Genomic DNA, 17,768 nt, shown 5'->3' on the forward strand with positions numbered 1-17,768 from the left:
CGACAATACCTTTGACATCCTAATTTCACTCTTGGAGGAACCAATCTACATTGTACATGGGGCGAAGTGGGGATGGGGCGAAGTGGGGATGGGGCGAAGCGGGGATGGGGCGATGTGGGGATGGGGCGAAGCGGGGATGGGGCGATGTGGGGATGGGGCGAAGTGGGGATGGGGCGAAGTGGTTAGGGGCGAAGTGACATGGGGCGACGTGGAAATGGGGCGAAGCGTCCGACACCCAGCGTAGCGCATGTAGGATCGGAATTCGATTCCGATATTGCAGTGTTTGCCTTCCTTGAATCAACTTTGCCAGCAGAATTGTTAAGTTAAAGTGAAGAAAAATGGCCGAGCAACCCTACGGGAACGTCCCGCTCTTTCGAGAGTTGACGGCAGAGGACATGGGGGATTTGGAAGCTACAGAAATCGAAAGCCTTTGCTTTAATTGTCAGGAACAGGTTTGTTATTTGTGTGGTGCAGTTCGCTGCAAAAGAAAGTACACATTGTCATTGAGTTTGAGCACGCATGATCTACATGATCTATGCAGTAAGTCAACCAGTACCACAGTACCACAAAATACGTGATGAATCATTCAGAGTTGTAATGACTCGAGTCAATGACTCGACTCCAGTCCGACTCGAGTCACACTCAGTTTTTGGTGACTCGACTCGACTTGAGTCCCTACATGCCCTAAAGGTAAATGACTCAACTCGACTCGAGTCCCTCATCCGAAGACTCGACTCGACTCGACTCGAGTGAAGGTTAATAAGACTCGAGTCCCAAAAAGAAAAGCGCAACTTTGCGAAAAGTATTTGCAATGACTTACGGAGTTACGGTGCAAAATTATGCTCACTTCGCTTTGCGAATAGCAGTCATGTAGCTGGAGTTACCCAGCCCTGAGTTTTATCATTGGGTTGTCTATTAGGGCTGGAGCGCATTTTTCTCAAAACTTGTAGTATTTGCAAAAAAAATTTGGAAAATGTTCAATTTTGTCCCCGTTACACACTAATTGCAACTGCAACTCACCCCAAACTTGCCTGGAATAACCATTACACAGGTCCTTGAAGTAAAAAACGATCCACGATGAAGATTCAGCCTACAATTGCAGTGAAAACAGGAGGAATAACCGCTAACTTGACAACCTTGCTGGATTGGCCAGGACCGCTATTGGTTTGTGCACAAAAAAAATTGTGTACAATGAATGGCGGTCGATTAACAGGCACAGAGAGCGATCGCTGTCAACTACTCGTTTTGCCGGCTGCGCTGGCTGTTGGCGCATGACGTCACGCGCAAGCGTAACACCCGATGACTGTTTCATGCACTAATATAAGGTTTACCACTCGCATCACAGCTTTGGTACTGGAACCGCAACCAATAGTGCATGAAACAGTCATCGGGTGTTACGCTTCCGCGTGACGTCATGCGCCAACAGCCAGCGCAGCCGGCAAAACGAGTAGTTGACAGCGATCGCTCTCTGTGCCTGTTAATCGACCGCCATTCATTGTACACAATTTTTTTTTGTGCACAAACCAATAGCGGTCCTGGCCAATCCAGCAAGGTTGTCAAGTTAGCGGTTATTTCTCCTGTTTTCACTGCAATTGTAGGCTGAATCTTCATCGTGGATCGTTTTTTACTTCAAGGACCTGTGTAATGGTTATTCCAGGCAAGTTTGGGGTGAGTTGCAGTTGCAATTAGTGTGTAACGGGGACAAAATTGAACATTTTCCAAATTTTTTTTGCAAATACTACAAGTTTTGAGAAAAATGCGCTCCAGCCCTAATAGACAACCCAATGATAAAACTCAGGGCTGGGTAACTCCAGCTAGCAGTCATGTATAAATATACATGTACAACGTGTCACAGACTCCCACCACATGGTTCTAGAACGCACAACATACTATCCAGGAACCAGATTTTAAACACATTTTCTAATTCGCTGTTTCATCATTGGCTTTTGGCGATTTCTTATAAAGCTCTTGGATTCGAATGCTGGCTAAACTTGGCCTCCTTTTATAAATTTTGGTATATAGTGTTAAAATATTCGTGACTCGAATTGACTCGAGCTAAATATTTGACTCGACTCGACTCGACCTTTTGACCTAATGACTCGACTCGCCTCGAGTCACTTCTTTAAAATGACTTGACTCAACTCTCAAGTCACTTCTTTAAAATGACTCGACTCGACTTGAGTCACAAAAAACAGTGACTCGTTACAACTCTGGAATCATTATGACCATGATAACATTTATCGTTTATGGGCATAGACAAATACATGGATTTATAATCAACTGTTACAGTGACGTTTGACACATACATGTACAGGGCTGGTACGTAGGTCATATTTTGCTCAGTGTTAATCTTTTTTTTTTTTGTAATTTCCCTAAACTACATGTAGGCCTATGAAATGATGTACATGTAGCTAGGCCTATTTTGATTTTTAGTTTTAGTTTTACTGATACTGTGTTCTGTCATGTCTGTAATTTGTTTTTCCTTTTTCTGTCTTTTTTTTTTCTTAATTGTTTTTTTTAATATTGTATGTTTTTACTGTTTGACAATCGTATGGCTATGTTGAGTACATGCTTGTCCAAGTAAACTAGGACTCTACAAATCACCTTTCTTAAAGGGAATGTACATCATTGGCTTTTGCTCTAATTTTCAGAAATGAACTATTTGAGGGGTTAGTATAACAGATCAAATATTGTTACACTGACATTTTTGAAGTTTTGTGTTCGAAAAGGTTGGAAAAACCAAGGAAAAACAAAAATGTTCAAGTAGTCTGGTTCCCTGACTTCACAAAAGATAAAATGGATCAATTTATAGATGATGGAAAATTGTACGGCAAGGGAACCAGTCTAGCTGGCCTGCACCCGTTCATGAACATGTAACCAATAGCAAACAAAATTTGGACTGAAAAAATGGTAAATTTGGAGCAATAGTTGAAAAATAGTTAGGTTTTTCCAACGCTGGTCGGCCAACCACCGTTGGAAATGTATACAAAAATACCATTTTCTTGAAAATGACTTTACACCAGGTGCCATAATTTTACAAGATGCTTGAGACTGTCATTTACCAACATTCTAGTAAGGTATTTCGTAAAAACTTCGTAGTTTTATTTTTCGATGTTTGCATATGTTGTATATTCCCTTTAACATTTAGACATGAGGGAGAGGGTTGTTAATTGTCAGAAAATAACCCAATCTCCCTCCTTTGTTTTCAGGGCATGACAAGACTGCTGTTGACCAAGATCCCATTTTTCCGGGAGATCGTCGTGATGTCATTTTCCTGTTCCCACTGCGGCCATTCCAACAATGACATCCAGCCCGCTGGCAGGATACAGCAAAAAGGCTGTCGGATCAGCGTCCAAATTAAGACTCGCAAGGTACCTTCTTTTATTAGGAGGGAGGGGGAGGGGGCAAAGGCTAGGTTGACTATAGTTGATCTTACCGACAGAGATCAGACTGGGAGCTTGGGAGCTGAAAAACATGCAAACAAAATCAGGCCAACTTAACTCACTCTTAAAGGGAAAATACAACATTTGCAAACATCGAAAAATAAAATGACCAAGTTTTTACAAAATACAAATGTACCTTACAGGATGTTGGTAAATGACAGTCTAAAGCATCCTGTAAAATAATGGCACCTGGTGTGAAGTCATTTTCAAGAAAATTGTATTTTTGTTTACATTTCCAACGGTGGTCAGCCGACCACCGTAGGAAAAACCTAACTACTTTTTACTACTGCTCCAAATTTACCATTTTTTCAGTCCAATTTTGTTTGCTAATTGGTTTTATGTTCATTAATGGGTGCAGGTCAGCTAGACTGGTTCCCTTAGCGTACAATTTTCCGGCATCTGTAAATTGATCCATTTCATCTTCAGTGGAGTCAGGGAACCAGACTACTTGAATTTTTTTGTTTTTCTTGGTTTTTCCAGCATTTTAGAAAACAAAACTTCAAACATGTCAGTGTAACAATAATTTGATCTATCATATTCACCCCTCAAATAGTTCATTTCTGAAAATTAAAGCAAAAGCCAATGATGTACATTCCCATTAAGTCGACAAAATTCTCCAAACTTTTCAGGAGGCAAAGACAAGCTTAGGTCCAAAGTATTTCCCCAGCCAGGTATTTGAGTCTCAATTAAATTTTTAAAGGAGGCTTTTTTCCCCACATGAGAGTGATGCAAAGTGATTTCCGTTTGAAGCCTAAGACAAGACCGGTACAATGTACATGTACATGTCAAACGTTTTCGATAAGATTGACCCTTCAGTGGTCTTGTGCGGCCTGACCCGATGACTGTGGAGAGAATGTGTAGCAGAGATGTTTCTTTTGACACAGTTGATTGATGCAGTACCAGACAGGGCTCTGGAGTGCTCTGAAACGTGCACAATTAAATCGGGCCCACTTTACTCACAGTTTAGCCAGCAAATGTCTCCAAAAATTCCACTGGAGCAAAGAAAATGTCCTCAGTTTTTCACCTACCAAGTTTGCAGACTCAATTCAATTTTTAAAGGAGACTTTTCTTCAATATTTTGCACATGAGAGGGAAGTCAAGTGATTTCAAAATGGGGCTAAATACTAGACTGGTACATGTCCATCCATGGTACAACTATTTGAAAAGACTGACCTCTTCATTCAGTGTCAATAGTCTGGTGGCTTGACTATGGAGAAATGTGTAGTAAATTGAGACTAGTTCCTGTTTCATGCCACATGTTTCTTAAATTCTTTTGGCATGCTTGATTGATGCAGTACTGAAGCTGTGTTGGACTGTTTGTTTTAAGTGCCAGTCTATTTTGTTGTTTTGCATGTTTTCAATACTTAAAGTTTTGGGACTCTCATACACAGTATTGAGAGTCCCAAATTTTCGGACTAATGCAGTACTAACTAATGGGGTGTTGGACTGGTTGTTTCGTGTGCCAGTCTATTTTCTTGTATTACATGTTTTCACTATCTTAATGTTTGGAACTCTCATTCACAGTATTGAGAGTCCCAAATTGTCGGACATGGTTGAGGTCACTGTGATACATTTAGGGACATTTCAATTTGAAATACATTTATTGAAAAATAACTAGTCCAAAAATTTGGGACTCTCAATACTATGAGAGACCCAAAACTTAAGGTATTGAAAACATGCAATACAAGAAAATAGACTGGCACCTGAACAACCAGCCTTATAACCTTTCACTCAGTACTGCACAAATCAACTGTGCCAAAAGACACATCTGACATATCTGGTACTAGTCTCTACTTCTACACATTTCTCCATAGTCATCCACCAGACTAATGACAACGAATGAAGAGGTCAGTCTTTTCAAACAGTTTGACCATGGTTGGACATGTACCAGTCTAGTCTTTAGCCTCATTTTAAAATCACTTGATTTTCCTCTCATGTGCAAAATAGTGAAGAAAAGTTTCCTTTAAAAAGTGAATTGAGTCTTCAAACTTGGTTGGTCAAATACTGAGGACCTTTTCTTTGCCCAATGAAAACTTTGGAGAATTTTGTCAGCCAAAGAGTGAGTAAAGTTGGCCTGATTTCGTTTTGCACGTTTTTCAGCACTCAAGGTTCCAGTCTGAAAAAAAACTAAGTGCATTTTTCTAGAAATGGATATACATGCATGTACTTTATACCTCCTGTTGATAACATTTATCTTGCCAGGGGCTGATTCTCGTTATTTGCTTTTATCTTGGTCTTTTTTTTCTGCAGGACTTCAACAGACAAGTTGTGAAGGCAGACACGGCCTCCTTAAGAATTCCAGAGTTGGAGTTTGAAGTTCCTTGTGGATCCCAAAAAGGCTGTAAGTCTTGACATATGTCAATCTTAATTAATCTCATTTTTCACCCTGCCGCCTCCCTATAAAAAAAATCCACCGAGTTATAGTTATTATTGATTACAGCTTCTGCAATGTCTACAGAAAATATTTCAACCAAATTTATAAATTGTGAGGCGTTCTTGAGACAAAACTGGGAAGAGGCCGAAATGAGAATCAGATTCTCTTTATAATACTGTTTGCTGCACTTCAATCGGACATTCCATTGACAAGTAATGGCTGTTTAAAGTTCACATTTATTGACATGTCCAAAAGTCAAATACATGTACATGTACTGAGAACAAGGCCCTATTATAGTTTTGAAATATGTGGTCTTGAAAATTGAAGATTCCAATTGGTTTTCCTTAAAAACACTTTTAGTCCATGATTTATGTACTATTTCTTTCCAATATACATGTATATAGTAGACATATCAAAGATAACAAATATTAGTAAATCTAAAAATTGTAGAAATAAAGTCACTCCAATTCTTTCTGCTTTTCTCATTTTTCTCAACTACAGCGGTCTCCTTTTTGCCAAAATGCCTTGCAATCCTCTGGGGAAAAAAAGTCCTCAGATTTTGCCATGTTTGTGTATTTTCACAATACATGTTCAAAGACTGTATGTGTATTGAGATGTAGATAACTTTCTAAAGGGCCTGCCGCTATTGTGAAAATACTGTGAATTTAAATAAATCAATTGATCATCAACAGCTTTTACCACAGTGGAGGGAGTAATAAGCAGAGCGATTGAGGGACTGGAACAAGAACAGCCAATTCGCAAGGTATGAGAATGAATTACCTTTTTCCCGGACCAATTACTAGACCATTGGCAGAGAGGAAAGTGAAAGTTTCAGTCATTATTATTATTAATCATTTCTGGTAATGAAACCAAGGATTCCTCAAAAGCGCCCTAGGCACTGTAGCTCGCAAGCCTGAAGAAACCTGTGGAGAGAAGACAATGAGAAGAAGTTACAGTTTTAGAGGTGGGAGGAAAAGCCCAGGAGAATATTCTGGGGAAAACCCACGGAATCAGGTAGGGACTGAAAACCCAATCCACATATTGGCCCAGGCGGGATTCGAACCCGGGTCACATGGTGGAAGGCGAGGAAAGTACCACTACTCCAACCTGACTCCCCATTGAGTCATTACACCGTAAAGCTATAAAGCCCTTCATACATGTTTAGTTTTGAAAAGACCATCTTTTACGGGTACCCTGGTACCCCTGTTTTACTTCAATAGGGTACCCGGTTCCTGTACTGCCCGTAAATGTACACCACAAACAATTATTAGGTAACACAATGCTTTTGCCGCTTAAGGGGACTTATAGGTTGCAGACCAGTAAATAAACTTCCATTGACCCCAATGATAAATGCTCCCACTTCAGAAATTCAGGAAAAATACTCACAACTCTCCAAGGTGTTCGAGAGACACATCAAATTAAAGCTTATTTCATCATCTTTCATTTTCTTTTCAATTTACGGGGAGGTCAACTGATGACTTTTAGGATAAATTTCCATCCGAAGATGATCGCCCCTTAAAATAGTCCTGAAGCCCATCGCCATTTTGAAAAACGATGCCTACACTCCATTGCAAAATAGAGCGCTTTTAGGGCCCCAATTTCATCCAAATTGAACAGAACTACAAGCTCACAGTCCTGTGCACGGCTTCCACCCATATTTTTACAAACCCTCAAGTTCATGGCCCACAGTATGCTCAAATACTGAAGATTTTGAGGGCATGCAAATCGTGATTTGGCCGGCGTAGGCAATTTCGGACCGATTTACTGGTCTGCAACCAACCGGTATGCTTGTACATGTGTAGCACCAGCCACAACCACCCTCCTGAGGAGTTGCCTTTGCTTAATTGGTCACGCACTGCGAAGACCTGAGGTGCCTCTTGCTGTCTTCCTGAACCCCCAAAACCAACCATCAGAGCCCTTCTGGCAGGGAGGAGGCCTCCGCCGCACCTACCTCTCACAGATCATAGACGACCTAAGCGCCATGGGCCTCAAACACGATCAGGCTGTTTGTGCTGCCCAGGAATGGGCTGGATGGCTCAGACAAATCTCACACATGAGATAAAACAATTAGTCCCAACGTCTCGAGTCGAGTACGACTCCAATAGCGTCAACTAGTAAGGGGACTTCATGATAGATTTGCTAGCGTGCCCGGATTGATCTACATGTATACTACATATACACACCCTGTTTTTCTTTGTTTACTCCCAAGGCAATGTATCCGGAGGTGGCTGCACAGATTGACGAGTTCATCACCAAACTCAAGAACCTTGAACCGCCATTCCACCTGGTAGGATTCCCCATTTTGTCCTTTATCCCTGCCCAGCGTTTACAAAATTTTTTACAACAACTCGTCAACTGCTGCCCTCTGGGCAGCATGTACTTTCCGCACTACGCAAGACCCTATTCATAGCTATACAACAAAAAGCCACGTGCCAGACAGTGTCCAGACAGTTGCCAGACAGTGCGCTGGAAAGATAATTGACTGGCGGCTGTGGTATGCAGTTATGAAGGGAGATGACTGTGTCAAGTTACAGGTCTTTGTTGATGTTTCATTGAGACTTGGCAGGAGGCCTGGTCGAAAGTTTGTTGACACTGCCTGGGTGTAGCCCTGGCTGCAAAGTTCATTAAACCAGCTGATTTGGCAAGGGTTGAATGAGGATTAGATAGGAGGTGAACGTTATTGGCCCTCAATTTTTTATTTTTTTTTTCAAAAAATTCAGTTACCTGGGGCCCAAAGGGTAGCAGGTCACTCTGCGCAGGGATACAGCGGTTTTCTGCTGTGATATAGTCCATGATGTTCTGTACTCCCTAGGGGTGCCAAAGCATTAAGCAATAGGTGTCATTCCCCCTGAAACCAAGAGAATGTAAAGAGCCATGGAAATTTGTTTATTTTTTATCGAAAACAAAATATGTTGTTTATACCATTATTTTTGATAACTGTTATGAGTTTGGAAAAGGGATGGCACTGTCCTATTCAGTGACACTTCTTCTCTGGTTTCTTGTATGGCTTAATATGGATTTTAAGCATAAATTAGTCTTTGCCGGTTATGTCCGATTAAAATTTAGAGTAGGCGGACATAAGAGATTGAGTGACTATTGTAGGTTGGGTAATCAAATGTGATTACAGGTGCGAGCAGAGGATTATGTTCGCAAATCCTCTACATGTATGTAATAGTGGGATAAAGAAGTCATTATTTGGAAAAGTCAATTTTTTGATTTATTATTTTTTTTATTGGTGTACATACCCCTCTGCGTTTCTCAAATCCAGTCCTGACCTGAATTCCTAATGGCATGAATGGAGACCAAATTGAATTTTCAAAGAGGAAGAATTTGTTTAAACAACATTTTTGTGGTTTTTTTTGCAAGATCCTGGATGACCCAGCAGGAAACAGCTTCATTGAGAACCCCAACGCTCCCGAGACGGACCCTGATATGACCATCAACATGTACGTCAGGACCAGAGACCAGAACAAAGGCCTAGGACTCGCGGTAGGTATTCGGCTGTTGGTGACCACAGACGCTGAGGCGTTCTTGCCTTGTGATTTTGTGACCTGCTGGATCTTGCTACACTGAGCTACAGTGTCCTTTTGACAAGGGTTGCATGTAATAATAGTGGGTATTTATAAAGCACACATATCCACCAGGACTGGTGCTCAAGGCGCTACGTCATTACTACCCCTGTTAATTGGGCCCATGAAACTTTCCAAATACCATCTGAGCTCCCTGGGGAGTATACAGCTCCATGCAGCCTGTTAGGCGCAGGGAAGCTAATTCAATCACAATAACCATCTCTGCCCTCACAGGTACCCATTTACTCCTGGGTGGGGAGAAGCAATGAGTGACAAAGTGCCTTGGCACACGCACCATAACCCCCCTCGTACCCACAACTTACCCGCAGACCACAAATCCAATACCCTCTACCACGAGGCCACAGCAATCCATGTAGCTGTGTTTAGTGCCAAAGGAGGTATTAGGATTACGGGACCGAAGTGGGGAGTAGAGCCACAAAGCCCCATAACCCTAACCCCTAGTAGTTCCCCAGGACTACCCCGCTAAATCCAACAGAGTCTGACAGTTAATCATGAGTTTCCCGCTTAATCTAACACAGTCCCACACAACCCAAAGTGCCAAGTCGTTGGATACCTGAACATATAACATGGCTGGCATGCTCAGCCCAACAAAATCCAACTGTGCCTTGTTTTTCCGTTCTCTGCTGGATCCAACAGAGTCCAACTTTGGTGTTATTTGCCAGTACCCAACAGAATTCGACTCTGAATGTTTTCAGTTGCCTGCTGAATCCAACAGATTTTAACTGGAGTAAATACAAAGGATTTACTGCTCAATCCAACAGGACCCAGGGGGTATGTAAAATAGTTGGATCCTGTTGGATTGAGCAGGGTTAGGGATATAAAGATAAGAAAGCGCCCAAGTAAACAAATCATGCTGTCATGACGCATCAGGTGTGTTGATCATCGCTGTCTGCTTTCTGCAACTAGGTTGAAGAGGAGACAGATGCTGTGCATGAGGAGGAGGAGGCGGAGGGGGAGGGACAAGGGGAAGGGGAGGAGCCAGCTGAAGCATCTGACTCATCAGAGCCAACTAACGTTACAGATGAGGTATTAGAGTTTGCCGTAACCTGCTCCAACTGCAACATGCCCACCAAGTCCAGAATGAAACTTGTCAGTATCCTTTGATAAACTGTAGGCTTGGACTTTATTTCAATAAAACCGTGTAGTGACAATATTTGTTTGATACCGAACAAAACTGAATGATGCTGCCTAAATACCAAAAAAATGACGACCTCGGTGTGGCATTTCATAACCGCAGTTTCTCCATTGAATGTAGCCACATGTGTGCAATAGCCCTTTAAAAATAAAGGTAACACAAGCAACTCGGCCAGGTCTGCACTACAATGTACATGTATATTGATAATTGTTTAAATTCCTTGTGGTCACGTATCAGGTAACAATTGTGCTTACTAGTCATCCAGCCTTGGAAGTTGTGCCCATGCTGCCTGCTACCAATTTGTGTATCACCATGTGTCTTATTGTATTTTGATGACATAAGGGTGCACCCAGAAAAGTACCCGATAATACTGAATACCGCGATATTTTAGTGACGGTGTACCATGGACTCTCAACATCCAATGCCACACAAGCCTAATAAACTGTCTGTTCATAGCCAACCTGGGATAAGGTTGGACAGAAACTGTGACCTGCCATAGCATAATAAGGAATAACCCCCACCTTTGACTTTTCAAGTATGTACATCATGTGCAATTCATTGGCTTTCCACTAATACCAAATTTATTTCTGTAGCTTAATTTATTCCAAAGATAAGCCGCAGGAACTTCAACAGTGCCCCGCCAATCTTCGCCAACCTCATTTTGACAAAAACAGCTTTGGAAAAAAAAAATCTGCAGAGCGCCGCCAATGGCAGTGATAAACGTTCTTCAGTTTTTTCAACTGTATTGAGTGTTTTTTTTTCCCAACAAAAATGCATAATGTGAATCTTCGAAACCTTGACTACTCCAAAATACAAAACAACCAATATGAATTTTGAAATCATTTTTCTACTACATGTATATCCGACTTAAAGCGTCAATTGCTCAAAACAAGTTTTTGGGGGACATTCCTCATTTTGCCGCAGTAGGTTAGGACCTGATATCAGCCAGTGTGGGACCTGATGTCGTACAGTGAATTACACCTAACTATGTGATATGTATTTTATGTGGTGCCAGTCTTTCAAAAGTTTGGTTCAAAATTCACCACTGAAAAGATTTACATGAAAGGCAAAAAATAGCTGCTGCATCAGACGTGAAGAGGGTTTCATTGTTTTCTCAATGCATAACGTAGATTTTCTGTGACCCAGACCTCTGTTGGACAAAGATCTTGCTTACATATTTTTCCCTAACATTACCGGCAACCAGAAATCCCATACTTCAAGGAAGTCATCCTCATGGCCTCAAACTGCGACTCCTGCGGTTACAAGGACTCAGAGGTCAAATCCGGGGCGGGCATTGAGCCCAAAGGGAGGCGGATAACTTTGAAGATGACCGACTCAGCCATGGATCTGAACAGAGACGTTTTGAAGGTGAGCCGAAAGCAAATGTGATCTTAACCCTAACCTTCCAAACTCCATCAAAATCCATCCCCCCTTTGTGTGGATTTTGGCAGACAAGCCATCTGTACCAAGTCAAATCAAATCAAAGTAGAGAAAATGCCATTTCTTTTTGTGTACCAAATTGTAAGAAGCAGGTTGAAAAGGCATTGCAGTGAAATTGTCACCGGGTGACAAGGTTTCAAACTGTACAGAATTTATGCTTGCTGTTTTTCTTTTTTAAAAATATATTTGTGTGTAGTAATTATCATTGTCTAACCAGCAAGGGCCTTTAGTCAGCATCTGCAACTTGGTTTGTTCAGATTGTCCTCCACAGTCAAGGCCGTCTTCGCATAAATGTTTATATCTGCATCAATTATTATTTTTTTTTTTGGATATCATGTTTATTTGTCATAATTCAGTCTGACACATCGAGATTCCTAATTCCCGACCTCAACTTTGAGCTGATGATGGGCACCCTGGGGGGCAAGTTTACGACACTAGAGGGCCTCCTAACGGACGTCAGGAATCAGCTCATGCGTCCGTACTCCATGGTGCAGGGCCAGGACAGCGCCCCCCAGGGGTCCGGGACTAAGCTCAAGGAGTTCATTGACAAGATTGATGAGGTAAAAATGTTGGCACTCCCACTCCACTGATTCTCCTTATCGCTTTAGTCACTGATGAAGCGCCCGAAATCGCCCCGCCTATTACTCCCTGTCGCGCCCAAAACCATTTTTTTCAGTGAATAAATACATTGTAATACAGTCAAGTCCAGGTGCTAATGGTTTAAAGAGGTTGTGGAATGCTCGAAGACATTTCCGTCATTTTTTTGGTATATGTAGCCTAAGGTGTGATGAAATCAAAACGCCTATTTTTTCTGTCATGAAATGAGTACAAAGGGTACTTTTGAGAGCTATTTTTCAGGTCCTGTTTCGACCCAAACGTGCAATTTGTGTAAAAGTCGTTGTTGCGGGCAGCAAACAAAACACAGTAAATCGTGACGTAATAAACAGGACTCGTTTATGCTACTCTGCATCGGGAGTCCTGTTTATTACGTCACGATTTACTGTGTTTTGTTTGCTGCCCGCAACGACGACTTTTACACAAATTGCACGTTCGGGTCGAAACAGGCATGACAGGACTTGAAAAACAGCTCTCAAAAGTACCTTTTGTACTCATTTTATGACAGAAACAATAGTCATTTTTATTTCATCACACCTTAGGCTACATATACCCGAAAAATGATGGAAATGTCTTTGAGCATTCCACAACCTCTTTAAAGGGAAAATACAACATTTGCAAACATCAAAAAATAAAACTACCAAATCATTTTGAAATACCTTGCTGGACTGTTAGTGAATGACAGTGTAAAGCATCCTGTAAAATCATGGCACCTGGTATACTGTCATTTTCAAGAAAAGTGGTATTTTTGTATCAATTTCCAACGCTGACCGGCCGATCAGCGTTGGAAAAAACTGGCTTGTTTTTCAAATACTGACCCCAGTTGACCATCACACTTGTTTACAATCGATTACACACCTATAAACGGGTACAAGCCAGCTAGACTGGTTCCCTAACCTTACAATTCCCCAATATATGTAAACTGCTCTGTTTCTTTTTAAATGGAGTCAGGGAACCAGACTACAGGAAAATGATTGTTTTTCTTGGTTTTTATAGCATTTTCGAACCAAAAACCTCAAAAAAGTCAGTGTAACTATATTTGCTATATATTTCCAACCCCCCAATTCCACCCATTTCTGAAAATTACAGCAAAAGCAAATGATGTATATTCCCTTTAAACTGACTGAATAGTGTATATATGGAACCCAAGCTGATACTCTGAACGTCTTGTGGAGAAAACCATGGTGATCCAAACAAGATATGTTTGCCCTTGGTCCTGTTTTCAAACAACTTGATTCGCTTTTCAAAAATCATGATTGACCTTTTGTCTATCCTGATGCTTGCTTTCAAATGTCGTGGTTCACTTTTTTAAAGGGAATGTACATCATTGGCTTTTGCTGTAATTTTCAGAAATGAACTATTTGAGGGGTTAGTATAATAGACCAAATATTGTTACACTGACATGTTTGTAGTTTTGTGTTCGAAAATGCTGGAAAAACCAAGAAAAACAAAAATGTTCAAGAAGTCTGGTTCCTTGACTTTACTAAAGATAAAATGGATCAATTTATAGATGCCGGAAAATTGTAAGGTAAGGGAACCAGTCTAGCTGGCCTGCACCCGTTCATGAACATGTAACCAATAGCAAACAGAATTTGGACTGAAAAAAGTTTAAAGTTGGAGCAGTAGTTGAAAAATAATTAGGTTTTTCCAACGGTGGTCGGCCGACCACCGTTGGAAATGTATACAAATATACCATTTTCTTGAAAATGACTTCACACCAGGTGCCATAATTTTACAGGATGCTTTAGACTGTCATTTACCAACATTCTAGTAAGGTATTTCGTAAAAACTTGGTAGTTTTATTTTTTGATGTTTGCAAATGTTGTATATTCCCTTTAACTTAAACCTTTCAATTACAATTTCTCAAAGTGTGACATACATGTAGTGTAACACAGCCTCTGATATAGAGAAGAAAAGATGTCCATTTTTTTACATAAAAAAATTACATCCTTTGTGATCTCCTTTATGTTTCATATATGACATGTGAGGCGTTCTGGTATCGAGACGGAACTGGGCACAGGCCATTGAGGAGTAACATGAAAAAAAAACAAAAAAAACAAATGGGGATGATTTGTTTCCGAATACATGTATCAGCTTTATTGATATTTGTGATCTTTGATATGTCATCTACTCACATTTCAAGGAAGTACAGTGTATAAAATATATGAAAAAAAGTGTTTTTAAGGAAAAACAATTGGCATCTTTCATTTTCAAGACTACAAAACTTGAAACTTTAAAGGAGTTTTTCCTCAGTTTTTTTACTTTTTTGACATGTCAATAAACTGCAAACTTTAACAGCCATAACTTGTCAACGGAAGTCCAACCAACAGTATTGTAAGGAGAATTGTATTCTCTTTCCTAATACCCGCAAAACCCTCATTTTGACCTCACCCTGTTCTGCCAAAACGCCTCACAAATCATTAATTGATATTTTTTAAACTTGTGTGTTTGACTTTGTTTGTCCCATTTCCTCTCAGATCATATCCGGTGACCTGCTTGTGTCAGTGGTCCTAGATGACCCTGCAGGAAACTGCTACATTCAGGTGAGGCCAGGGCCCACTTTAATTGAGATACTAAGACCAGAGCACAGTTTCATAACGTTAGTAAAGCACAGCCGATTTTCTGCTAACAGAATCTCCGTCTATTTCATGGAGACTACAAGGAGTGAGCTCACAAAGGGCACGTTTGCCTCAGAGGAAAAAAGTTGCTTGAATTAATAATAACATAGCAATGGAAATCACCATGCGCGTGCAACCATTTGCACATCCACACCAAGAAATAGCGATTAAAACCCTAACCCACCTTACTCCTCCAAAATCCTCATTGCGGTTTTAGAGGATTTTGGAGGATTGAGGATGAATGGTGTTTAAGCACATGAGGATTTTGGAGGATTGAGGATGAATGGTGTTTAAGCACATGAGGATTTTGGAGGATGGAGGATGAATGGTGTTTAAGCACATGAGGATTTTGGAGGATTGAGAATGAATGGTGTTTAAGCACATGAGGATTTTGGAGGATTGAGGATGAATGGTGTTTAAGCACATGAGGATTTTGGAGGATTGAGAATGAATGGTGTTTAAGCACATGAGGATTTTGGAGGATTGAGGATGAATGGTGTTTAAGCACATAAGGATTTTGGAGGATTGAGAATGAATGGTGTTTAAGCACATGAGGATTTTGGAGGATTAAGATGAATGGTGTTTGAAGATGAGGAGGATTTTCGAGGATTGAGGATGAATGCATTTTGTGGCAGGACTGTCTGACGATTTTGAAGGACTTAGACGCTGTTGCAAAATTTTGGAGGATTGAGGATGCTTCCTAGGAAAAAGGGCCTAGGGGTTAGATTAATTAGAAACAATTTTCTGTATGAAAGGTATTATTCTCTTTCCTAATACCCACAAACCCTCATTTCGGCGTAGTTATTGTCTCATCGTTTTCTCTGTTCTCAAACGTGTCCTTAGCCATCACCCTGTTTGAGAGTAACAGCGCAACACATTTGTTTTTTTCATTTTACAAATTGCAGTTTAAGCATTTTCATACCGTGTGACCCCTTTCTGCTAAATAGAAAGGGCTTTTGACACTACAGTGTATATCTTGAGCAAATGACAGAATTACAAGAGAGGGAGCTACATGTTTCTTCTGAGACCAAACAAAAACAATTTGCCTTGACGTTAAACATTTTGCATTTTACATTTACTTTATTTTTAGGGATAACAGTAAAAACCAAGGCATACAAATTAAAGGAGAACAACAGAAAACAAAAAGAATAAAACAGCTCCCGAAGAATCGCCCACAGGACACAAAGTCTCCGTCAAGGGGCTCTGCTGACTAAATGGTTTATGAATTAAATTGAATAAAATTAAAAAAAAAAAAAAAAATTAATTCAAAGAAACTAAAAAAGAAACTGACTACGTGTATTAACATTAAATTAAACTTAAGGAAACAATATTAAATTGAATTATACTAAATTGAATTAAAGTAAATTACATAAAAAGTTAAAGCCTACATGTATGTATCGGCCAATCATTTCTAGCGGACGCAATTTCAAACCAATACAATTGCTTTCTCGATTTATGCTAACTTTCTGATTTTGATTTTTGTTTGGTAACAGAATGTCTACGCTCCAGACAAAGACCCCGAGTTGACAGTTGAGGAATATGAGAGAAGTGAGGAGCAAAACGATGACTTGGGTATACTCAACATGAAAACAGAGAACTACAGAGAAGATGAAGCATCGTAACATCAACAGATCAACGGTTAATTATTTGCATAATGTACATATTCATGAATCCAATTTACATTGTGTCTACGCTCCAGACAAAGACCCGAGTTAACAGTTGAGGAATATGAGAGAAGTGAGGAGCAAAAGGTGATGACTTGGGTATACTCAACGTAAAAACTGAGAACTACAGAGATGACAAAGCATCGTGATGTCACCAACAGATCATTGATTAATCATTAACATAATTTACATAATCATGAATTCAGTTTTACATAAACATGTATACGTGTACAAAGGGTATACATATTATTAACCGATTTGTCCCTGTACAACACCAAACTGCTTAGTGTAGTACGTTGTGCATTGTAATACAAGTGTTAGGGGGTTATCAATGCCCAGTATTCATCACTGAAAGCTTATGTAATGTCTTAACCCTGCGCGGAGTGACCTCCGTACCCCGGGTACGTAGGTGACCAAATTTTTTGAAAAACAAAAAAAATTGAGGGCCAATGACGTTCACCTTCCATCTAATCCTCATTCAACCCATGCCAAATCAGCTGGTTCAATGAACTTTGCAGCCAGGGTTTCACCCGAGCGGTGTCAACAATCTTGGGACCAGGCCTCCTGCCAAGTCTCATTGAAACATTATACAAACACCTATAACTTGACACAGCCATCTCCCTTCATAGCCGCAAACCACAGCCGCTAGTCAATTATCTTTTAAGTGCCCTGTCTGGCAAATGCCTGGACACCGTCTGGCACGTGGCTTTTTGTTGTTTTGACATGGATAGGGTCTTGCGTAGTGGGGGAAGTACCTGCGTCCCAAAGGTACGCAGTTGGCGATTTCTGATAAAAATTTCTTGTAAACGCTGCGCAGGGTTAAAAGAAGAGTATAGTGGAAGTCGCTATAATGAGCATCGCAGGATCCACAGAAATTGTTTGTTGTATC

At 40.6% G+C, this 17,768-nt stretch overlaps 1 protein-coding gene across 1 annotated transcript; it reads left to right on the forward strand.

Moving 5' to 3' along the window:
- Positions 1-243: 243 nt before the first annotated feature.
- On the forward strand, positions 244-17,260 carry LOC119735573 (zinc finger protein ZPR1-like). The gene is made up of 11 exons (XM_038209333.1): positions 244-452; positions 3,210-3,371; positions 5,694-5,784; positions 6,510-6,580; positions 8,027-8,104; positions 9,184-9,306; positions 10,314-10,500; positions 11,747-11,910; positions 12,339-12,542; positions 15,075-15,140; positions 16,709-17,260. Exons 1-11 carry the CDS (start codon positions 339-341, stop codon positions 16,835-16,837), a joined length of 1,389 nt encoding a protein of 462 aa, XP_038065261.1. The 5' UTR covers positions 244-338; the 3' UTR covers positions 16,838-17,260.
- The last annotated feature ends 508 nt before the right edge of the window (positions 17,261-17,768 follow it).

The sequence above is a fragment of the Patiria miniata genome, unplaced genomic scaffold (genome assembly GCF_015706575.1).
Source record: "Patiria miniata isolate m_02_andy unplaced genomic scaffold, ASM1570657v1 HiC_scaffold_29, whole genome shotgun sequence".
Classification (NCBI taxonomy): domain Eukaryota; kingdom Metazoa; phylum Echinodermata; class Asteroidea; order Valvatida; family Asterinidae; genus Patiria; species Patiria miniata.